At 37.8% G+C, this 25,661-nt stretch overlaps 1 protein-coding gene across 3 annotated transcripts in view; it reads right to left on the reverse strand.

Annotated features, from left to right (window-relative positions):
- Window positions 1-25,661, reverse strand: part of RB1CC1 (RB1 inducible coiled-coil 1) — a 98,774-nt gene that overhangs the window by 23,717 nt on the left and 49,396 nt on the right. For 2 of the 3 annotated variants that reach the window (XM_059394574.1, XM_059394573.1), the window contains exons 15-17: window positions 23,732-25,632; window positions 2,307-2,472; window positions 23-131 (exon numbers count right to left, since the gene is read on the reverse strand). In XM_059394574.1, the coding sequence (XP_059250557.1) occupies window positions 23-131; window positions 2,307-2,472; window positions 23,732-25,632 (2,176 nt within the window). The remainder of the gene's footprint in view (window positions 1-22; window positions 132-2,306; window positions 2,473-23,731; window positions 25,633-25,661) is intronic. The other variant, XM_059394575.1, reaches the window with a different exon arrangement.

Genomic DNA, 25,661 nt, shown 5'->3' on the forward strand with positions numbered 1-25,661 from the left:
TATATTGTGAAATATTACTAACCTTTATCTCGCTCTTGCTGTTGCATTGTACTTTTCAACTTATCACTAAGATCATTGATTATGTTTTCTTTTTTCATTTTCTCTCTTGTTAAAACAGTGTTAAAATTGGTCTGGAACAAGAGAATGACAACTACTTAAATTACCTGCATGTACACAGCAGCTAGGGCTAAAGAAACTAGCCAATATTTTTGCATGGTGCATTTGTATGTGGAGAAGATAAAATGCAATTCACAAATGATGTTAATTTTTGATAAGAATGTCCTACTGTGGTAAAAACAATGTCACTGGGTTGTCCTGAGGTTCCATATTAAGATATGCTCCAATTTAATTCCTTAAAAATGAATTCTATTTTTTCATTATTATCTACATATCTATTGTCAAAGGAAAAGCATGAGCAGATGATTTTAAAATTGGGAAGAAAGAAAACAAGTGCTGTTATCCACTTTACTTTTTCTTTAATAATCTTTCTGCTTCTGGAATCTTCCTTTAGTCTTACAGCTAAGTCTTGATTACCACAGTAATATTTTATAGAGATGACTTTATCTCATCTTCTTCTCCTTTCTGGACATTTGCAATAGCCACTGCACATGTAGTGAATAATAACCGGATCTGTTACTCCTTTAATTTTTTATAAAAACTTTCCTACTGTGAAACGCATATATCAAAGTGCCTACACAGATTACATAAGCCCATCTGGCAATTCTAACCACAGTTTCTTTTATAAAGATGACTGAATTGTTAACAATTACATTTATAAGATCTCCATTAAGATCTTCCTTAAACTTAAAAGCAATAGCTGAATGGTAAATGATCTAAATTGATTCTTCCCATCTGCCCAGCATTTCCAATTCCAAATTTAATAATCTATGATCTTTCAATCAATGCATAAAGCCAATAATGCTAAAAACTGGGAGACGACTTAGTATGGCATTTTTAGATCGAAATTAGTTAATTCATTAAAGATTGAGTTAAATACCATTTCTAGCCAGAAAGCATACATGAAGATACCTTGAACATTTATGATGCTAAGCCATTTCTTTTGTTAAGCCATTTCTCCACATATTATGTATGTATAGAAAATTAACAAATATTTATAATAGTGTTTTAGTCAGTTAATTCATCCCTAATATTTATAAAAGCATATTTCAGCCAATTAATCCGTCCCTTATTTAATTTTGTAAATCAGAAATTGCATATTAGCTCACAAAAGACCACAGAGAAAGAAAGTGAATGGAAGATATATTTTAAACATAGATGTATATATAAAATATATCCAAGACATATACAAAGGAATTTTTAAAAACAGAGACATCATTAATGATCTCTTCATTGGTAATTCTTCCTTAAAACTAAACTGGCTGCTACTCCACCTCCCTGAACACTTAATTTTGTTGACTTCCATAGCCACATTTTTCCTTTTTCTAGTTATTTTTTCTTATTCCCCCTTTCAGGCTCTTCTTTCATTCCCCAAGCCTTAAGGCTTAAAATAGAAAGTTCCTACAGGTTTTGAACTACACTTCTATACTTTTCTTGAATTCTACAAAGACCTAAATGTAATCACACCACCACAGGAAAAGGAAAATACCACATATATTGAACAAATGTGTGTATCAACTGCAATATGTTACCTGTTTCAGAAAAATATTCCTTGGGGTAAAAAAAGCAGGTCATTATTCTCCCTGCCCTATCTGTCAGAGCAGGCATCCACTGTCCCCACAGCTGCCCATGTCTAGCAGTTCTCCACTCTTTCTCCCCAACCCAGTTGTACAAATCCAACTGTGGATTTCCTTTATTTTCTCTCCAAGTGCCTGAGGTGAAACACAGCTCCTGAAGAAGGCTGCCACCTAGTCCTTAGTGGTCTGTGCCTGTTTCCCATATAAGCTTTACCCTCTCACCATTCCTCAATATTATTAATCAAGTGAATCAACAAAATTCAACAGTAGGCCACGATTATGTACCACTAGGCTGTCACATGGATAAAAATTATAGGAAGCATAAGAAATTTGTATAGATTGGCATGTAATTTAGAGTAATAAAATCTGAGAGCTTGGAGGAAAAATTCAAATATGTGCAAAGTAATAGAAGCACTTCCATTTTACAAAAAACCTAATCTGAATTGAAAATGCTTTTATCATGAGGATATTTAATAAGTATGACAGGGTCAATGCAGGAAAATCACATGTAAGATATAAGATGCCCTGAGTTACACAAAAAAATTATGTCTGTTAATTTATGTTTATCTTCTTTAGACCTGAAATAAATGAAACAAGGGTTGGGGAACATACCTGTTGTTCAGCAATCAGAGATGTTCGAACATTTTGCATTTCTTCATTCTTTCGTTTCTCTTGCTCTTCAAGTTGTTCTAGAAACTTTGCTTTTTCTTCCTGAAGCTTTTCTTGAAGTTCAGCAACTAGGCTTGAAGAATCTTCTCTGGTAGATTCAATGGCAAGACTTGAAAATTACATACAGTATTAAATTTTTTAAAAAAATAACATATAATCATAAATATACAAAATATCAAAATTATTTGGCATCAGAAAGGCTATATACCTTCCTTAAACCGAATAGTAATTAATTACTGTAAACCGAATAGTAATTACCGTTAGAGATAATTCTATGTAATCCTCCACCCTTTTTACCTACTAAGGAAAGGGAAGCAAGTGAAAGGGAAAGTTTAACAGAGATTATATACTGACACCAACATGGTAAATGCCTATAATGATTACATTTGATAAATTCAGGGTAACCTGCTTCTACCTGCATTGGGAATATTTTCAATATAACGAATCAATATGCCTCTCAAGAGCTCTGCTTCAAATGTCAGTTCTGCTAATCCCAGAACTGTAATGCACATGACAGAGAAAGAAGAAAACAAACATAGGTGAGGATCACATACTTTTGAAAAATCCTTCTTAATTTTTTAAATAGGTTTTAGTTCACTTTGTTAATTAGTAAACAAGTAACACAAAACTAAAAGGGAACTTAAATGTTCACACAGCAAATCTACATATTGATCATTCATATTCACCTCCCTCAAAACTAGCTACCCCCTAAGGGGTTACGGATAAAACACCAGAGGTAAGAGAAGAGGACACACAAGGAGAAAAAGCCCAAACACAAGTTAGTAAGTATTGTAATTTCTGATATAGAAGTTCAATCCAATTTTATCTTTCAATCCAATAATCTTTTTTAAAAATTATTCTTATTAACATATAATGTATTATTTGCACCAGGGTACAGGTCTGTGAATCATCAGGTTTACACACTTCACAGCACTCACCATGGCACATACCCTCCCCAATGTCCATAATGCAACCACCTTCTCCCTACCCACCCAGCAACCCTCAGTTTGTTTTCTAAGATTAAGAGTCTCCTATGGTTTGTCTCCCTCCCAGTCCCATCTTATTTCATATTTTCCTTCCCTAACTCCCAACACCCCCCCGCCCTACCTCTAAATTCCTCAAATCAGAGAGATCATGATAACTGCCTTTCTCTAATTGACTTATTTTGCTCAGCATAATACCCTCTATTTCCATCCACGTCGTTGCAAATGGCAACCTAATAATCTTTTACATCAAAAAAAGTTTGCCCATGAAGTAGATAATTAATCCCACCAAAGGAGTTATAAATATGTTAAACCACAGGAAAGAGGCTGCCATGTTAGCAAATATTCCTAAACTATTTTGGTGACTAAGTCAACTGATTGCTTTAAATGTAGATTTACACAATTTTAAATTACACTTTAATGTTTTTGGAATCAAATAAATAAAATTTATTTGAAAGAGAGAAAAAAAAAGTGGGGGAAGAAGCACAGGGAGAAAGATAAGCAGACTGCGCTGAGGGCAGCGCCCGATGCAGGGCTGCATCCCATCAGCCTGACATTATGACCCAAACTGAAATCAGGAGTCCAATGCTGAACCAGACACTCAACCTACTGAGCCACCCAGGTGCCCCTTGGAATCAAGAGGCATTTTCTAGTCAATGTGGATACTGAAATTGTTTGCTTATAATTATTCCTGATGTAATTTCGTAATATATAAAATTATCATACTATTAATATTATAGCAATTGATAATCATACAAAGAATTGCTGTGATTCTTTTATTCATTCTTCCAACTTTACTAACAAAATCAAGCAGTTCATATCAATTTATTGCCCATTTTCCTCTAAGGGATGGTTTTAAATGGCCAAACATGAAATATGCAGTTAAGAGACATATTACCTCTATCAAAGTTTGAGATTTCTTAGTTTACAGCAAGATTTCAATTGGGAAATCACCTAATCCCTTAGGCAGTAGAAAGGATAAGGTAAAAGAGTTGTTTTCAAAGTTCTTCCTTTAGGGCTAGAGGAGTACAGAAGGTAAAAATTAGAGCGCAGATGGAAACCTGACAAGCTACGTAAACCAAGGTGTTACTCAGGAACCAGAATATAAATATGGACTCAATATACTAACAATAAAGTGTTAAGGGTTCAAATTGGTACAGGCAAGGTTTAAGTATTAGGTTTTCTTCAACAGTGCCTAATGTCTACCTTTGGCAAGTAAGAGTTATACTTTGAAGAATTATCCCTACAATTATAGGATAGGTGAGTTGTTACAGGAAAAACAAAAGGCCAGGTTTCAGGCAGGTAAGCAGGGCGACCATAGTGAGGAATGAAGTTAGAGAAGCAGGGGGGAAGCCAGATCACAAACAAAAAGTATTTGGATTTTCTCAGCAGTACAAGGTAAAGTCATTAAAGAATCTTGTCTAGAGAGAATGACAGAATATAAATTTAGGTTTGTCAAAGACTGTTATGAGGATTTTGGTGAAAATATGGAGCACAGTAACAAAGAAAGGAGAGATTTCAGCATGAGAAAGGATGCTAAGAATCCTGTGAGAGTGTGTGGGGTGTGTGTGTGTGTGTGTGTGTGTGTGTGTGTTATGCACAAAGATGGGTAGTATTTGTAATTTCTAGGGGTCTTGTAACTTTGGGCTGCCTGATGCACCTTTATTTCAAGTGTCAGTGCTGTGCTAGGATGGGACAGGTAGGGGAGAAGACAGTTCTAGGCATACAAGAATGTGCAGACACATCATTGTCTCTTTGTACTTTTTTTTAGATTTAAAGATTATTTATTTATTTGAGAGAGAGTGATAGACAAAGACAGAGAGAGAGCATGAGCCGGGGGAGGAGCAGAGGGAGAGGGAGAAGCAGACTCCCTGTTGAGCAGGAAGCCTGACGTGGGGCTTGATCCCTGGAATACAGGATCATTACCTTTGTAAATACGTAATTATTCCAAATACCCAGAATGAGCACATTAAACGATTAGGTATACACTGATTCATAGGGTAAAAGACTTTTGGTGGCAAAAAAAAAATAAAGGAGAGCTTAAGACACAAAGAACAATAATCCTACAGTGTTGGGGTCAGGGGTTTCTTGTGATTATATATGCTATGTCACATTGAGACTCCTGTTGGAAAAGGTTCCAGGGAACTGTTAGCCACATCATTCCATTGTATTTTATACTACTCTACAACCTCAAATGGCTCTGTCATCAGGGGGAATTAACCCCAGCAATGGAATAATAATAGCTAAAGTAAGTTTTATTTTTTGTAGCACCACAGCCACACTTTCTTTGGGGAGTAAGGAGATACGTGTGTGCTGGGTACCCGCAATCTAAACTTACATAATCCTGTCTTATATTAATATCCCAAAACGGCCTTGAAATTAGAACTGAAGGAAGCAGATACATTTGTTATCAGTTGAAGTTTCTACACTCTTACATAGAACCTGAAATAAATCATAAATCATTTCTGGTTGATAGGTTACCCCACCATTAATAAATTAGTGTATGCTAGTCAAAAGATTATTTTATACCCAACATTTCTAGAAAATTTGCATTGAATACAAACTAGACTGTCATGATGCCTGAACTATTTCCTATCATTATATTAGATTTGGGCCTAGTAAACAAATATTGTTTACTGTGGGTTTTAAACGTTTTTCAGATTAAGTCTGTAAAACTGAAATGCTCTTCCTATACTCACCCAAATCTATATCAACTACTCCCTGGAGGTACAGCTATAAACAGTAAAGTAGGCAGATTTGTAATCATAGACACACACACATTCTCTGTACTCATTTTCTTTGTACAGAGGTGTATGAGAAAGCCCCTTCCCCTATTAAAAATAATCTATACTACTGATTTAATTTTTCCCTAGTTATATGGGAAAAAATGTGTCTTACTTTATTTTTGCATTTCTGTAATCCCAGGTAGACTAAAAACTATTCACGTATTGGCTATTTGTATTTTTTCATTGATCTGGTTATTCATATACTCTGTCCATTTTTCTAATGAATACCTTGCCTTTTCCTAACTGATTTCTGGGAGTTCTTTAACATTACAGATACAATTAATACTTTTATTTATATCTTGTTGATGCTTCTCCCACACAGCTGGTCTCTCCATACTGCTTCTGGCATATTCGCAACCAATCAAGTGGTGGAAAGCAGGGAGGTGTGCTGTATCATATCATCATCCCAGCATCATTTCTGCTCAAAGATTTCCACATTCTTTTTCAAGTGTTTCTCCTGCATGACAGAGAAGCCTAGAAACTATGTCAACCAGAACCCCCTTCCCAGTAAGCTCGGAGTTCAAGTTTGCCAATGAAAGATACACAAGATACACAAGATCTGGAATGCTAAGGAAAAGAGAGAGTTTGTCATTCTGTAGAAGTGGCTATGACCAGCTATGTGGGCTGTTCAGTTTATGAGGGGTTTCCAAGTGGACTACCTGCACGGGTGCTATAGTAGACAACTGGTGGACATCTCCAAGAACCTGTAGCAAGTTTCTGACTCGCTACCACTTCTGGCGCTTCAGACGGCTTTGAACCTACAGACTTTCAAGTCTTTGGCGGCAACTCCTTTACCCGTCCCTCCCTCAGAACTTCGAGGAGTTTGGGAAGACCCAATTCTAATATTAAACCCTTTAATCCTGGAATATTTAAAAGAGATTCTGTTTTCTAAATTCAATTCTGACAGATACAAATATGATCCTTGGGGAAAAAAGCATAAAGACAGGAATCTGGAATTGATTCTCTGATATGCTTTGATCTGAAGGCAGTAATGACCTGTCAGTGCAAAATAGAACTCTGGGAGATTAGGGCATTCCACGGCAGAGGAGCTGATACCTATACCTGTGTGGATCAGGTGATTAAGGTGGCCAATGCCACAGCTGTCCCTACCAATCCCACCAAGCCTTCCTTGCAAGCAGCAGCAGCCTTTACTGCCTCATCTGAAAAGATTAGTGCCAGTTTGCCTGAGGTTCCCATCTCAACAAGCTGATCCTTCTCAACTGGCTCCCCTACTATTTAATTACTTCCAGACCCATCTCTACTTTCAAATCCCACATCCCAGGGGAGTTGAAAATCTAACCAAGGAGGAATTGCAACTGGAAAATTTTTCATTTATATTGATAGAAATATAGGAAATACGTATGGGGATAGAGCCAATAGGAGTTAGAAAAGGAAAGGCAAACATAATGGTAACTTGGGCCAAAATTATCTGTAGGGATACAATAATCAGAGACTCCAGATTCAATGTTAACACACTGCTAGATTTATTGCCTGAAACCTGGATGTGATGGCCCACATTAAAGAAAATAAGATGCAAAGACGAGATATTCTAGACCATAGGCAAACAACGGCCTGCAGGGCAGATCCAGCTTTTATTTGTTGTGTAGTTGAAGTTTTACTGCAAAATAGCCACACCCATTCATTTATATTAACTCACTTATCTCTTGCTAGTTCAGCAGGAGAGATAGAAACCATTATCACCTGCAAAGCCTAAAATATTTACAATTGGTCCTTTACACAAAGTTTGCCAACCAATCTCTGTATCAATGATTCTCAAGGTGAGATCCATAGACCTTAGGGGTGACTAGAAACAGTATCAAGGGATCAGTAAGATCAAAACGATTTTCATAATAATACTTAGATGATATTTGTCTCTTACACCTTGTTGACATTTGCACATATAAAATCGCTGACACCTAAATATAAAGACAGCAGTGCCAAACCGTACTTTTATTTTTTTTTTAAGATTTTATTTATTTATTTGACAGAGAGAGATCACAAGTAGGCAGAGAGGCAGGCAGAGAGAGGAGGAAGCAGGCTCCCTGCTGAGCAGAGAGCCCGATGCGGGACTAGATCTCAGGACCCGAAGGCAGCGGCTTAACCCACTGAGCCACCCAGGCGCCCCCCAAACTGTACTTTTAATCATTGTTTCTTTATACCAAAGCACCCAAAGTGGAAAAGAAAAAGGCAAATTTATTTTGGAATATCCATGATATAGTAAGAATTATTATTACTGAATCCTGACTACTGACTATGCACCTTTTTAGTACTCAGCGTGATGAAATGAGTACATATAAAGCCACTTACAGAAATATGTCTATCTCACGGAAAAGTACTTGTATAATTCCTTTGGTGTGTGCTGAATTAGCTACTTTTTCATGCTCTACTATTTCTATTTGAAAAACGACAATCTGCGGCACCTGGGTGGCTCAGTGGGTTAAAGCCTCTGTCTAAGGCTCAGGTCATGATCTCATGATTCTGGGATCAAGCCCCCTATTGAGCTCTGCATTGGGCTCTCTGCTCAGCAGGGAGCCTGCTTCCTCCTCTCTCTCTGCCTGCCTCTCTGCCTACTTATGATCTCTGTCAAATAAATAAATAAAATCTTTAAAAAAAATAAAAATGACAATCTTTGGTTATTTAGATTTTTCAACATATTCTTAAGAATGACTAATGTGAGCTTATTAACGTCAATGAACAAATGACAGAATTTATTACCAATGGTTAAGATGTCATTATTTAAAGATAAATTAAAATTTAGAAACCCTGAGGTGCCTGGCTAGCTAAGTTGGTGATCTCAGGACCATGAGTTCGAACCCCACGGGGCATAAAAATTATTTAAAAATAAAACTAAAAAAACAAAAAAAAAATTAGAAAACTTGTACCTGCCACTATGGGCTTGAGAGTTTTGCAGGACTTAAGATCTTTCTCATAAAACTGGTAGATACAGTAACACATCTGATTTTTCTTTCAATAAAATATGACCGTATTTACAAGATCTACATAACTCAGTGAGCCTGTATTTTTCAAATGGACAATTCATTGTGCTACAAAATTATGCATGAGTAAAATAGCCAAAGTGCAAGACAGAGTTCAATAGATATTAGCATAAACAGCGTGAAACAATCCATTCTGACAGTTTCATATTCCTTCCTGAAACTTATGTTTAAGAACTTATCGTTTCTATGTCGGGCTCTCTGCTCAGCAGGGAGTCTGCTTTTCCCTCTGCCTCTGCCTGCTTGTGATGTCTTTCTCTGTCAAATAAATAAAAAAAAAAAAAAAAAAAAAGAACTTATCGTTTATTGAGAGGGAGGAGTCAAGGTAGTGGGGAATTAGCAGGCTGAGATGACAACAGGGAGCAGGAGATCAGCTAGCTTATCAAACCATTCTGAACACCTACAAATCCAACAGGAGATCGAAGAGAAGAGGAGCAGCAATTCTAGAAACAGAAAATCAACCACTTTCTGAAAGGTGGGACCAGCAAAGAAGTGAATCCAAAGCAATGGGAAGATAAAGACTGCAGGGGGAGGGGCCGGCTCCTGGCAAGTGTCAGAGAAACAGAGCACAAAATCATAACTGAAAAAGTCTGCTCCACTGAGGGACATCAGTCCAGAGGCTAAGCTGGGGTGAAGCCCATGCGGGGACAGCATGGTCTCAGGTCCTGTGGGGTCACAGAAGGATCAGGGGTGTCGGAGTATTGCAGAGCTCGCAGGTATTAGAGCAGGGAAGCTGGCTAAAGAGACGGAGCCGAGGAATGAGCTCTTAACTCAGGGTTACCTTAAATTGTGATCCGTGACACAGACCACTGCTGTGTGAGCAGGGACCCCACAAGATCCAGGGAGACACCCCCTCCCCCGGAAGAGCACAGGGATCTGTGGGGCTTGGAGATTCCAGGCGGAGCTGTGTGCCAGAGACAGATACTTGATCACAGGCTGGGTAAGCTCGGAGTGCAGCTGGTGGCCAGGGAGACGAGTGATTGAGCGCTTTATTCTGAGGGTGCACAGAGGAGTGGGGCCCTGAACTCTCGACTCTTCTGGGCCAGAGACTGGAAGGCCGCCATTTCTTTTTTTTTTTTTTAATTTCTTTTCAGCATAACAGTATTCATTGTTTTTGCACCACACCCAGTGCTCCATGCAATCAGTGCCCTCTCTAATACCCACCACCTGGTTCCCCCAACCTCCCAACCCCCACCCCTTCAAAACCCTCAGATTGTTTTTCAGAGTCCATAGTCTCTCATGGTTCATCTCCCTTCCAATTTCCCCCCACTCCCTTCTCCTCTCTAACTCCCCATGTCCTCCATGATATCTGTTATGCTCCACAAATAAGTGAAACCATATGATAATTGACTCTCTCTGCTTGACTTATTTCACTCAGCATAATCTCTTCCAGTACCGTCCATGTTGCCACAAAAGTTGGGTATTCTTCCTTTCTGATGGAGGCATAATACTCCATAGTGTACATGGACCACAGCTTCCTTATCCATTCGTCCATTGAAGGGCATCTTGGTTCTTTCCACAGTTTGGCGACCATGGCCATTGCTGCTATAAACATTGGGGTACAGATGGTCCTTCTTTTCACTACATCTGTATCTTTGGGGTAAATACCCAGTAGTGCAATTGCAGGGTCATAGGGAAGCTCTATTTTTAATTTCTTGAGGAATCTCCACACTGTCTTCCCAAGTGGCTGCACCAACTTGCATTCCCACTAACAGTGTAAGAGGGTTCCCCTTTCTCCACATCCTCTCCAACACATGTTGTTTCCTATCTTGCTAATTTTGGAAGGCCGCCATTTTCATTCCTGTCCTCTGGCAAAGACACTTGAGAATCACTACTAACAGGCCCCTCCCCCAGAAGATCAGCAAGAAATCCAGCCAAGACCAAGTTCACTTACCAAGAAGAACAGCGGAATTCCAGAGGAGAAAGCAAAACATGGAATTCATAGCTTTCTCCCCATGATTCTTAAGTTTTGCAAACTTAAATATTTTAAAACTTTACTTTTTCTTATGCTAAAATTGTTTTAAATTTTAACTTTTACTCGTTCCTCTTTTAATATTTTGTAAACTAGTTTATCTTAACAATACTTTTCATAAAAAAATGTTTTATGAACCTTCATTATTATAGTCATATTTTATCCTTCATTGTATCTAACTTTATTTTTTGAATATACATAGGGTTTTTTCTTCTAAAAAAATTTGGGATACAACTTCTTCTAATAGATAAAAATATACCCTAAATCTAGCACAAGTCTTTATTCTGGTCTCCAGCCTGAGCAAATTCTCTCCACTTCCTTTTTCTTTATTCTCCCAACCAACTTATCAACTCCTTTTTTAGAAATTATTTTAAAAAACATTTTCATCTTTGTAAGTCATATTCCATCCCTGCACTATGTTTACCTTTATATATGCTTTTCTTTCTTTAAAATTTTGGGAGGTAGTTTCTTCTAAGAGACCAAATACTCTGAAAGTTAAGTGGGTGACCCTGTTCAATTCACCAGTCTAATATAAATATTTTTTTAATATTTTTTTCTTTTTTTTAAATTTTTTTGTTCTGAACTTCTTTTTACCCCCTATTTCCCCCCCATAATTTGGTGTCTCTTCTGATTTGGTTAAAGCACATTTTCCTGAGGTCTTTACCAACCTTTTAGTATTTAATTCGCTCCTTCATATATTCTTATCTGGATAAAACGGCAAAGTGGAAAAACTCACCACAAAAAAAAGAACAAGAGGCAGTACCGAAGGCTAGGGACCTAATCAATACGGACATTGGTAATATGTCAGATCTAGAGTTCAGAATGATGATTCTGAAGGTGCTAGCCGAGCTCAAAAAAGGCGTGGAAGATACTAGAGAGACCCTGTCAGGAGAAATAAAAGCCCTTTCAGGAGAAATAAAAGAACTAAAATCTAACCAAGTTGAAATCAAAAAAGCTATTAATGAGGTGCAATCAAAAATGGATGTCTTACTGCTAGGATAAATGAAGCAGAAGAGAGAATTCATGATATAGAAGACTAAATGTCAGAGAATAAAGAAACTGAGCAAAAGAGAGACAAAGAATTACTGGACCACGAGGGGAGAATTTGAGATATAGTGACACCATAAGACGAAACAATGTTAGAATAATTGGGATTCCAGAAGAAGAAAGAGAGGGGAGCAGAAGGTATATTGGAGAGAATTACTGGAGAGAATTTCCCTAATACGGCAAAGGGAACAAGCATCAAAATCCAGGAGGCGCAGAGAACCCCCCTCAAAATCCATAAGAACAGATCCACACCCCATCATCTAATAGTAAAATTTACAACTCTTAGCAACAAAGAGAAAATCCTCAGAGCAGCCCGGGACAAGAAGTCTGTAACATACAATGGTGAAAATATTAGACTGGCAACGGACTTATCCAGAGAGACCTGGCAGGCCAGAAAGAACTGGCATGATATACTCAGAGCATTAAATGAGAAAGACATGCAGCCAAGAATACTATATCCAGCTAGGCTATCACTGAAAATAGAAGGAGAGATAAAAAGCTTCTGGGACAAATAAAAACTAAAAGAATTTGTAAACACCAAACCAGCTCTAGAAGAAATATTGAAAGGGTCCTCTAAGCAAAGAGAGAGCCTAAAAGTAGCTTATCAGAAAGGAAGAGAGACAATATACAGTAATAGTCACCTTATAGGCAATACAATGACACTAAATTCTTATTTCTCAATAGTTACCCTAATGTAAATGGGCTAAATGCCCCAATCAAAAGACACAGGGTATCAGAACGGATTAAAAACAAAACAAAACAAAACAAAACAAAACCAAAAAAACCCATCAATATGCTGTCTACAAGAAACTCATTTTAGACCCAGAGACACCTCCAGAATTAAAGTGAGGGGGTAGAAAACAATTTACCATGCTAATGGACATCAAAAGAAAGCCAGAGTGGCAATCCTTATATCCGATCAATTAGATTTTAGCCAAATACTATAAGAGATGAGGAAGGACACTATATCATATTCAAAGGGTGTGTCCAACAAAAAGATCTAACAATTTTAAATGTCTATGCCCCTAACATGGGAGCAGCCAACTATATAAACCAGTTAATAACAAAATCAAAGAAACACATTGACAATAATACAGTAATAGTAGGGGACTTTAACACTCCCCTCACTGAAATGGACAGATCATCCAAAGAAAAGATCAAGAAGGAGAAAAAGGCCTTAAATGACATACTGGACCAGATGGACATTACAGATATATTCAGAACATTCCATCCCAAAGCAATAGAATATACATTCTTCTCTAGTGCACATGAGACATTCTCCAGAATAGATCACATCCTGGGTCACAAATCAGGTCTCAACTGGTACCAAAAGATTGGGATCATTCCCTGCATATTTTCAGACCACAATGCTCTGAAGCTAAAACTCAATCACAGGAGGAAATCTGGAACGAACCCAAATACATGGAGACTAAACAGTATCCCTCTAAAGAATGAATGGGTCAACCAGGAAATTCAAGAAGAACTGAAAAAAATTCATGGAAACAAGTGATAATGAAAACACAACGGTTCAAAATCTGTGGGACAAAGGCAGTCCTGAGAGGAAAATAAAAGCCTTTCTCAAGAAACAAGAAAGGTCTCAAATACACAACCTAACCCTACACCTAAAGGAGCTGGAGAAAGAACAACAAAGAAAGACTAAACCCAGTAGGAGAAGAGAAATCATAAAGATCAGAGCAGAAATCAATGAAATAGAAACAAAACAAAACAAAAAAAAACCACCAACAACAAGAAAACAGAACAAATCAACGAAACTAGAAGCTGTTTTTTTGAAGAATTAATAACACACCTGAACAGACCCATAACCAGTAAGGAGATTGAAACAGTCATCAAAAATCTCCCAACAAACAAGAGCCCAGGGCTAGATGGCTTCCCAGGAGAATTCTATCAAACATTTAAAGAAGAATTAATTCCTATTGTCCTGAAACTGTTCTAAATCATAGAGATGGAAGGAAAACTTCCAAACTCCTTTTATGAGGCCCGCATTACCTTGATCCCAAAACCAGACAAAGACTCCATCAAAAAAGAGAATTGTAGGCCAATATCCTTGATGAACACAGATGCGAAAATTCTCAACAAAATACTAGCCAATAGGGTCCAACAGTACATTAAAAGGGTTATTCACCACGACCAACTGGGATTTATTCCTGGGCTACAAGGTTGGTTCAACATCCGCAAATCAATCAATGTGATACAACACATCAATAAAAGAAAGAACAAGAACTATATGATACTCTCAATAGATGCTGAAAAAGCATTTGACAAAGTGCAGCGTCCCTTCCTGATCAAAACTCTTCAAAGTGTAGGGATAGAGGGTACATACCTCAATATTATCAAAGCCATCTATGAAAAACCCACCGCAAATATCATTCTCTATGGAGAAAAACTGAGAGCTTTTCTGCTAAGGTCAGGAACATGGCAGGAATGTCCATTATCACCACTGCTATTCAACATAGTACTAGAAGTCCTAGCCTCAGCAATCAGACAACAAAAAGAAATTAAAGGCACCCAAATCAGCATAGAAGTCAAACTCTCACTCTTTGCAGATGATAAGATACTATACGTGGAAAACCCAAAAGAGTCCACTCCAAATCTGCTAGAACTTGTATAGGAATTCAGTAAAGTCTCAGGATATAAAATCAATGTACAGAAATCAGTTGCATTTCTTTATACCAACAACAAGATAGATGAAAGAGAAATTAAGGAGTCGATTCCATTTACAATTGCACCCAAAACCATGAGACACCTAGGAATAAACCTAACCAAAGAGACAAAGACTCTGTACTCAGAAAACTATAAAGTACTCATGAAATAAGTTGGGGAAGACACAAAGAAATGGAAAAATGATCCATGTTCATGGATTTGAAGAACAAATATTGTGAAAATGTCTATGCTTCCTAAAGCTATCTACACATTTAATGCAATCCCTATCAAAATCCCATCCATTTTTTCCAAAGAAATGGAACAAATAATTCTAAAATTTATATGGAACCATAAAAGACCTTGAATAGCCAGAGGAATATTGAAAAATAAAGTCAAAGTTGTTGGCATCACAATTCCAGAATTCAAGCTCTATTCCAAAGGTGTCATCATCAAGACAGTATGGCTGTCAAAAAACAGACACATAGATCAATGGAACAGAATAGAGAGCCCATTATCATCTTTGATAATGCAGGAAAGAATGTCTAATGGAAAAAAGACAGTCTCTTCAACAAATGGTGTTCGGAAAATTGGACAGTCACATACAGAAAAATGAAACTGGACCATTTTCTTACACCACACACGAAAACAGACTCAAAATGGATGGACCTCAATGTGAAAAAGGAATCCATCAAAATTCCTGAGGAGAACACAGGCAGCAACCTCTTCTATCTCAGCCGCAGCAACTTCTTCCTAGGAACATCACCAAAGGCAAGGGAAGCAAGGGCAAAAATGAACTATTGGGATTTCATCAAGATCAAAAGCTTTTGCGCTGCAAAATAAACAGTTAACAAAACCAAAGGACAATTGACAGAATGGGAGAAGATATTTGCAAACAATAAATCAGGTAAAGGGCTAATATCCAAAATCTAGAAAGAACTTCTCAAACTCAACACCTAAATAACAAATAATCCAATCAAGAAATGGGCAGAGGACATGAACAGACACTTCTGCAAAGATATCCAGACGGCCAACAGACACAAGAAAACGTGCTCCGCATCACTTGACATCAGGGAAATACAAATCAAAACCACAATGAGATACCACCTCACACCAGTCAGAATGGCTAAAATTAACAAGTCAGGAAATGACAGATGCTGGTGAGGATGTAGAGAAAGGGGAACCCTCCTACACTTTTGGTGGGAATGCAAGCTGGTGCAACCAATCTGGAAAACAGCATGGGGGTTCCTCAAAAAGTTGAAAAGAGAGTTATCCTATGACACAGCAATTGCACTACTGGGTATGTACCCTAAAGATACAAATGTAGTGATCTGAGGGGGCACATGCACCTGAATGTTTATAGCAGCAATGTCCACAATAGCCAAACTATGGAAAGAACCTAGATGCCCATCAACAGATGAATTGATAAGGAAGAGGTGGTATATATATACAATGGAACACTATGCAGCCATCAAAAGAAATCAAATCTTGCTATTTGTGACAACGTGGATGGAACTAGAGGGCATTATGCTTAGTGAAATAAGGCAAGTGGAGAAAGACAACTATCATATGATCTCACTGATATGAAGAAGTGGAGATGCAATATAGAGGGTTTAGGGAGTAGGAAAAGAATAAATGAAACAAGATGGGATTAGGAGGCAGACAAACCATAAGAGACTCTTAAACTCACAAAACAAACTGAGAGGTGCCGTGGGGAGAGGGGTAGGAAGAGGGTGGTGGGGTTACGGACACTGGGGAAGGTATGTGCTATGGTGAGTGCTGTGAAATGTGTAAACCTCGCGATTCACAGACCTGTACCCCCGGGACTAATAAGATATTATATGTTAATAAAAAAATTAAAAAAGAAATAATCATTTATTGGACTTTGACTTAGTATCAAGGAAATGTCCACAAGTATCTGGAAGTTATTCAAATATTCCTCTTTTCCAGTTACATGTAAGCAAGAGGGAAATACAAAATGATAGAAGTTGGTGAGAGGGAGACAAAGCCTAACAGATTCTTCATCTCAAGAAACAAACTGAGGGTGGCTGGAGTGTAGAGGGGTGGGGAGGATGGGGTGGCTGGGTGATGGACATCAGGGAGGGTATGTGCTGTGGTGAGTGCAGTGTACTGTGTAAGACTGATGAATTACAGACCTGTGCCCCTGAAACAAATAATACATTATATGTTGATTTAAAAAAAAGCTTCTCTGTAGTACTCTGCAGGACAGGGATAGCAGAGGGAGAGAAAAATCACTGAAATTCAATGAATTTATAATGAGAATACAGTATTCTGGAGTGGTAGAGGCCCATTAGTGGCACTTAACCAGAGATATGATGCAGTACTATTACAAGCAGCAGAGCCAGAGCAGCAATCAGGTCTGACCCAGAAAAATCTTTGGCACTGGCTATCCACAGGGCCACAAAAGAGGGATGACAAAGGATTATTAAAACTTAAAAAAATTTTTTTTAAGAAACTCTTCATCACCCCTCACCTAACCCCAACATCTGAGTCAGTCATCAACTACAATGCCAAAGTTTTATAATGCTGTCTCCATAGTCTTTAGTATAGGGACCTGTGTCCACATCTCAGGCTTAGTGTGTATTCTGGTAAAGTAGTTAACCAACATTTGGGGGACAAAAGAATACTGGCTCTGAGGGGGTTCTGATACCACTGTGGTCCATCAGGAGATTACTGATAGCCAAGTGATAAATGGGGTTTGGGTTCAGTGGGTCCTTTATCATGGACAATTGATAAAATACATCTTTACATCCAGAATCCAGTGGGATATACATGAAAGTTATTGTTGGAGACTCCTTGTTGGTTCCCTTACTCATGGAACTAAGGAACTATTATGATAAAAAAGCCAAGTAAAATCTCTAAAACAGTCTCTCATTTCACAGGATGTAAGGGCAATTTTTATAATGTTCTTATTCAACTTAACTATGTGTCCTATAGAAAATATACAACAATAAGCAATGGATCCTCATAAATTTAATCAGGTAGTGACTCCAAGGAAACTTATTTCACATATGACCCCTCTGCTGGAGTAAATCAACAAGGCCATTACTGCCTGACATGGAGCTAGTGACTTAGTGATTTCTTCCCTCTTCATAATACATACTAGAGGCTGACAAACTTTTTCTAAAGGGAAAAAGTAAACATTTTAGTGAGATCATCTGTCATACCTACTCAACTCTTCCAAAAGCAACCACAGGTAATAAATAGGTAAAGGAACGGGCATCTGTATATATTCCAATAGAGCTGTATTTACAAAAACAAGTGATAAGCTGGATTCCCACAGGGCAGTTTGCAACCTCTAGTAGTATAGACCACAAGCAGCAGTTAGATTTTACCTACAACAACAGCAACACACTTCCAATGTCTTATCTCTGGATTATACCAGTTCTCTAGCTCTCTGTTAAAATCCAGTATTCAGGGGGCCTGGGTGGCTCAGTGGGTTAGGCCGCTGCCTTTGGCTCAGGTCATGATCTCAGGGTCCTGGGATCGAGTCCCACATCGGGCTCTCTGCTCAGCAGGGAGCCTGCTTCCCTCTCTCTCTCTCTGCCTGCCTCTCAGTGTACTTGTGATTTCTGTCAAATAAATAAATAAAATCGTTAAAAAAAAAATCCAGTATTCAATGCACACAAAACAGATAATCATGTCAAAAAATGGGCAGAAGACATGAATAGATACTTCTCTAATGAGGACATCAAACGGCTAACAGACACATGAAAAAATGTTCATCATCACTGGCCATCAGGGAGATTCAAATCAAAACCACCTTATACCAGTTAGAATGGCCAAAATTAACAAGACCGTAAATGAAATGTGTTGGGAGAGGATGTGGAGAAAAGGGAACCCTTGTACACTGTTGGTGGGAATGCAAGTTAGTGTAGCCACTTTGGAAAACAGTGTGGAGATTCCTTAAGAAAGTAAAAATAGAGCTTCCCTATGACCCTGCAATTGCATTACTGAGTATTTACCCCAAAGATACAGAGGTAGTGAAAAGGACCATCTGTACCCCAATGTTCATAGCAGCAATGGCCAGTCTCCAAACTGTGGAAAGAACCAAGATGCCCTTCAACGGACAAATGGATAAAGAAGATGTGGTCCATATATACTAGGCATATATACGCCTCCATCAAAAAGGATGAATATCCAACTTTTGTATCAACAAAAGATTATGCTGAGTGAAATAAATCAAGCAGAGAGAGTCAATTATGGTTTTGCTTATTTGTGGAGCATAAGGAATAACACAGAGGACATGGGGAGCTGGAGAGGAGAAGGGAGTTGGGGGAAATTGGAGGGGTAGACAAACCATGAGAGACTGTGGACTCTGAAAAATAATCTGAGGGTTTTGGAGGGGGGAGGAGGTTGGGTGAGCCTGGTTGGGGGTGTTATGGAGGGCACATATTGCATGGAGCACTGGGTGTGGTGCATAAACAATGAATTTTGGAACACTGAAAAGAAATTTAAAAAATAAATACAAATTAAGAAAAATCTAGTTGGCAGGGATACTGGTCTTCATGCTATTCCTCAAAATATCAATACTAATCTGAGAGGAGGCGGGGAAAAGATATCATATTAATCCAATACATTTATGGCATTTATGCTCCTTAGGCCGAGTAGCTCCTTAGGAAGTAGCAACTACCTCAGCTACCAGGTGACGACAAAGGAGTGCCAGAGGATGAGCAATAATGACCATGAAAATTCAGGAGCTTGTCAGTACAGTGAAATTTCTTAGTATTCAGTGGTCCAATCATATGAGATGTCCCCTCTAAGGTGAAGGGACTAACTACATTGTAGGTGATCATCTCTGAATTTTGGAGGCAAAATGTACAGTACAACTGGGTGTGCTGCTCAGACTCATTAATGAAATAATTCCCTATTCTGTGTAAGGTCCAGGGCAACATGCAAGTTGCTTTGCCCTTTGACCCACATCTCCCAGAAGATGTTTGAAGTGTCTGTAGCGGAAATTAATAACGTATAGAACTTTTGACAAGTCATATAGGAGAATCACAGTTGAGACCCTTAGAATTTTGAAGTGCATAACTAATTTTTCTTTTTTTTTTTTTTAAGATTTTATTTATTCGACAGAGAGATTACAAGTAGGCAGAGAGAGAGGGGGAAGCAGGCTACCTGCCGAGCAGAGAACCTGATGTGGGGCTCTATCCCAGAACCCTGAGATCATGATCTGAGCCAAAGGCAGAGGCTTAACCCACTGAGCCACCAGGCGCCCCCATAACTATTTTTCTGTTGTAAAGTAGCTTGCCTCTGGGTCCGCAGAGACTGAAAGACTGACCATGGTCTCCCAAGGTACTGTGTCCTGAGCTACCCATCATAAGGTAATGCTGTCTAGGTCATGAAACCATAAAGTTGGGTATACACGGCAATATACTATCACAAGTTAGATATGGCATACATGAGATCAAACAAATTATGGCACAAGTATGGCATAAACAGATCAAGAGGTTTCAGGTTCCCAAGGGGCCTTCTCCTGCTACACTGCCTCCTTTCTCTCCACCACAATTCTGACATTGACTGAGTGGAAAAAAAAAAAAACCTGGCAGGCTTGGTTTTATCATGATTCTGTAAAATATACTGACACTATTCAAAAGTATAGTTGAGGTATTAGAGCCCCACTGAGAAATGGTTCTAAAGAATAGTAGTGAAGGGGAATCTTCTCACTGGCAATATGTTAAGCAGTGTACCTAAAGTTACTAAAGAGGACAAATGGTCAGAGGCAAAGATTTGCAGTGATTCATGGAGACTGGCCAGCCTTTGGGTGGATAGTGAGAGACTTTAAAGAAACTAGATTGAAATCTGGTGGGAAGATTTCTGGAAAAGAAATAAGGACCAGCCTCTTGAAATGTACAGGATATGTAAGTTCTCTGAATATATTATGTCTGACTGTGAGGAACCTCTTAATAATCAGATGGGCAACCTGAACATTCTAGATTATCAATCAGTCCTAGTCAAAAGGCTGATGAACAACTGTCCGTACAGGCAGGAAGTGAGGTTACATATAGGCTCAGCAATATGAACTTCTATGTATTTAGTAACTAGCAGTTGAGCCCCCTGATATTGTAGTGCTCCTCTGGGAAACCAGCCAGCTACCTGGTGGCATGCTGATTACACTGGACTGCTTCTATCAAAGAGAACAGTAATCTATCTTCACAATTAACAGTCTATTATTCTCCATATAGAATTACTTTCCATGCCCACAGTATTTCTGCAAAAATTACCATTCCTGAACATACAAAAAAGGCTTATTCACTGCTATGATATTCTACTAGAATTGCTTCTAAACATGGAATTACATTGTACAGTGAAACATATGTAGCTATAGCTACATACCCATGGAAATCACTTATCTTACCACAAATGCCAATCACTAAACAGCCAGTTTGATAAAACTGTGGATCAAAACATTAAAAATTCATTACAGTACCAGATGGGTTCCCTACCCACTGTAGAGCCCAATGCAGGGCTTGAACTCATGATCCTGAGATCAAGACCTGAGCTGAGATCAAGAGTTAGACCTTAACCGAATGAGCCACTCAGGTACCCTGTCATTTTGAATGGCTAGAGCAGAGAATGCAGAACATACCCTGAATCAGATTATTACTATGTGAAACTAATTCTCCCACAGTTAGAATATATAGGTTGGAGAACCAATGATAAAAACTGGAATAACACATATGTTAAACTAACTAGAATTTAAATAAAGATTTAATACAAGAAAAAAAATTGTAATAACTATTATTCCAATAAGCCAGCAGCAAAAATTTTGCTTCTCATCCCTACAACTTTGGATTGTGCCAGTTTGGTTTCTCCAAGAAGAATTCCTTTACCAGGAGATACCACCAGGGTCCCACTCACCTGGAAGCTTAAGCTACCACAGGGATACATACGGCTCATCACAGCACTGAATCAACACAAAAAGAAGGAAGCTGCAGTTATATATTGATATTTAACTTAATTATCAATGAGAAACAGTTGTCCCTAAACAGTAAGGCAGAGGAATATGCCTGGAAGTCAGAAGCTTTTATAGGGTATCTCCTGGCACTTCCATGTCCACTGATAAACAGTCAAATGAGAAACTACAGTGCCTGTATTACAGGAGGAATCATTATTGGCAGTCTCTTCTGGTCAAGTAAAGTCAGCTGAGGTAATGTTTAAGGTAATAAAATAGAAGGAAGCTGTAAATACCTATTAGGGTTATGAGACTAGTTATAGAAATAAAGACTACCACGATTAGGTCTATACATAAGGATGAATTTCTTTTTTTATCCTTATACCTTCTCTTGGTATCTCAATATGTAGTAAGTATTGTGACAATTGTAATTAAACCTGTATTTCAGTATTTAGCCTACAGTATATCAAACAGAGACTGTGTCTGTACAGAAAGAAAAATGAACAGAGTTCTAGGATGGCTGCAATGACATAAGTTATTTGGAAGAATAACTCCTTTGGAAGAGGTGAGACTGAGGAGATATGAAAGACACAAGCTGAATCATGTCGAAAAGAATGACATTTCAAGTGTCTTTATTTGGAAGTTCAGTATGGGTAAATGAAAAAAGAAGGACCCTTGGGTTGGAAATGGGGTATATACAGTACTGGACTATCATCATCCATCCATCCATCACTCTCATCCCTCTTTTAGAGTCTCATCTGTACTGTACTGCAGAAATGTGTATTTCCCAGAATCCCCTTGTAACTGCAAGTTTGCCAGTAAAAAGAATATGTACAAGATTGGAGAGCACGAAAGCTTGGTGCACCCTGATGAAATTTCAGAGGAGCTTCCTGTCAAGTAACTGAGAACTACCCTTTTGTGTTGCAGACTGAGCCACATTACTGGGGCTCTGAAGAGATTCTTGGTTGCTACAGCAATTTTCCAGTGAGCCATGAATAACTCTCAGCTTTGATGGGTAGTTCAGCATCTATTTTCCTGATATTTCACCCAGAGCTTTCCTGATTTTCAGCAGTCATTCCCTTGATCTTAGCTCCCCCAGCTCTCTAAACATTTGTATTAAACCCTCCAATCTGCCCAGAATACATGAAGAGTTCTTGCTTTCAAAACAGAGTGGGAGGTTTAACTGAATGCCAGTATATGAAAAGTACACAGCAGAGTATATCACAAGATATTATAAAAGTGATGAGGCAAGAAATAGGTTAAAGTATATAAGGTATTCAAACTTACAAATATATTCACTGAGAAGAATTAATGACAGAACTAATTGATAATGGTCTAGAAGTTAGTCATTAGGCCATATAGCCCATCAATGAAGTTTAAAGAGCAGAAATACTGATCAAAAGGTAGTAATATCAGTCACAATATTAAAAATGCAAAAAAAAAACCCCAAAAACCAAAAAACAAAAAACCATCACTGTATAAAACCTGGAATTTAAAGACATTATCTTTTGAACCACAGAGGAAATGACCGAAATTGTAATATCAAGGGACTAACAGTGAAGAAACACTTAGTCAATTTGGAATTTACTCTTTAATAAGTGAGCACTACTCAGATGAAACTATTATCTTTCACACATATGCTATTTAAAAGGAATGGTAAAGAGTAATTTTCAACAGAAGAAATTAGGTTAAAACATCAAACCAAAAAAGGAAAATTAATGAATTAAAAAGAAAGAAGCCCAAAACATATGAAATTTTCAAAAAATAATTTCTCTGAAAATCCAAGATTCTCAGCCATTTTTAAAAGCCACTAATGAGCTTATGCAGTCTATTATTTTTTAAATGTTTACAAGAAACAATGAATATAAAGTAAAAGATTGTAGTTTATAAAAATATCTCAATTACTATATTGACCTATGATAAGGAAGTAAATCAAGGTACTGTGATTATATAAATAGTTAAAATTTGAATCACCAATATTTTAATTTTAAATTTTAAAGCAATTCTTACCTCTTTGCTATTTGATTCTCAAGATGTTTAACTTTTTCTAGTAACTCTTTCTCAACAGCATCTCTCTCCAATTTAAACTCTTTTAGGGCAGTGTGAATAGCTTCTTCTTTTTCACAATTAAGCTTCTGAATTAACTGTTCTCTGTCTTGTTCCTGGCTCATGACAAGATTCTCTTTGTCTTTCTCAAGTTTCTGAATAATGGCTTCATACTTCTCTTCCTGTTGGGTGAGTTTTTCATCTTTTTGTTTTTCAAGAGCACTCAATTCTGCGCCCAATTTACTCTGCAGTTCAGCTATTTCTCCTTTCAGGTTTTTTTCTATTTCAAATGCTTGGTGATTCAATGACGTTACTTTGTTTAATTCAGCTTTAAGCATATCAGATTCTTCTTCATGTCTACTAATTAACTCTGAAATGCACTGATCTTTTTCAATTGTCATTAAAGTTCTTAGCTCTGCCAAGCCCACCTGATAGTTTTCATTATTATCCTGAATCCTTTGGTTTAGTTTACTTATCTCTGTTCTCAAATTTTCTGTCTCTTGTTCAAGGAGAGATTTTAAGGTCTCCTTCTGCTGGGTTCTGCATTCTTCCAACAAAATTTTTATTTCATCAGTTTCTGCTTCCTTCAATGCAAGTTCAACCTCTAACTTACATCTCATGTCAGACAAATCTGAAACCTTCAGTTTTAATTCCTGTAGCTGTTGTTCTTTCTCTTGGATAACTGTGGCATGAGACTCTTGTATCTGATCGATTCGTTGCTGATTTTCCTTTTTTAGTTTCTCCAAAGACACTTTATGGTCTGCCATAACTTTCTCAAATTCCTGAGTGTGCCTGACACGCAGAGCGTCCTCTAACTCCTTTAGATGACTTTGCTCTAAACACTGAAGTTCTGTCCGCAACAACTGCATCTTCTCATTATTTTCAACATGGAGCTTCTTTAATTCTTCTAACACTATCTCTCGTGACTGTTTCAGTTCATTAATTTCACAATTTTGAGTGTGCATTGTATTTTCCATCTCTAACAACTTCTGATCCTTTTCATTTTGCAAGCAGATAACAGCTTCTTTTTCATGTTTAACCAAAGCAAATTCATTATCTTTATTTTGTAAAACCTCCTCAAGGCATACCAAGTCTCCTTTAAGCTTTTTAATTTTGTTTTCATTTTCTTCACTTTCTTTCATAAGTGCATCAAGTTTGCCTTCGTATTCACTTTTTAAAGACTGCAGCTCTCTTTGATGTTTTTCATTTAGTGTTATTTCCAAAGAATATTTTACTTTTTCAATAATGTTTCTTATTTCTAGTGCTGTACATTTTAACGAATTTGAGAAGTCACACTGTTCTTTCTGTACAAATGTTCTGAAGTGGCAAAGGTCTTCCTTGATGGTTTGTATACTGAAGTGTGAGTCTTGGGCAACAACTCGACACTTTTCCAACTGGACATTTAGAGAAGCATGATCTCCTATATCCTCTTTACCACATACATTTGTATCCTGCATCCTTCTACTGTCTATCGCATTGATAACAGATGAATAAAGTGATTCCACCATCATTTCTGGACTCTGTGGATCACTTATAGGATTAGGAGATGACAAATTTTCTTCTATTACAAACTCATTTACGGCAGACATAAAATCTGATTCAGGGCTTTCTGCTAATGAATCCAAATCTAATGAAACTTGGTGAATAGTCTGTTCTATGTTTGGATGGGGGATAGTTTCAAAATCAAATGTATGTGCATCAATGCTATCTGGAGATAATTCTTCTAAGGGACATACTGCAGGACATAAGGGATCCTGAACAGTGAGTGGAGGAGGAGTTCTTGGTGAGGTAGTAGTTGCAATTCCTGTTGCACTTTCTATCCTTGGTGACGAAGCCGACTGTGGGGACGTCTGACTCATGGATGCCTGGAAAAGAGAGGGGATAGGCTTAAAGA

This window comes from Mustela nigripes, chromosome 3, assembly GCF_022355385.1.
Source record: "Mustela nigripes isolate SB6536 chromosome 3, MUSNIG.SB6536, whole genome shotgun sequence".
Classification (NCBI taxonomy): Eukaryota; Metazoa; Chordata; class Mammalia; order Carnivora; family Mustelidae; genus Mustela; species Mustela nigripes.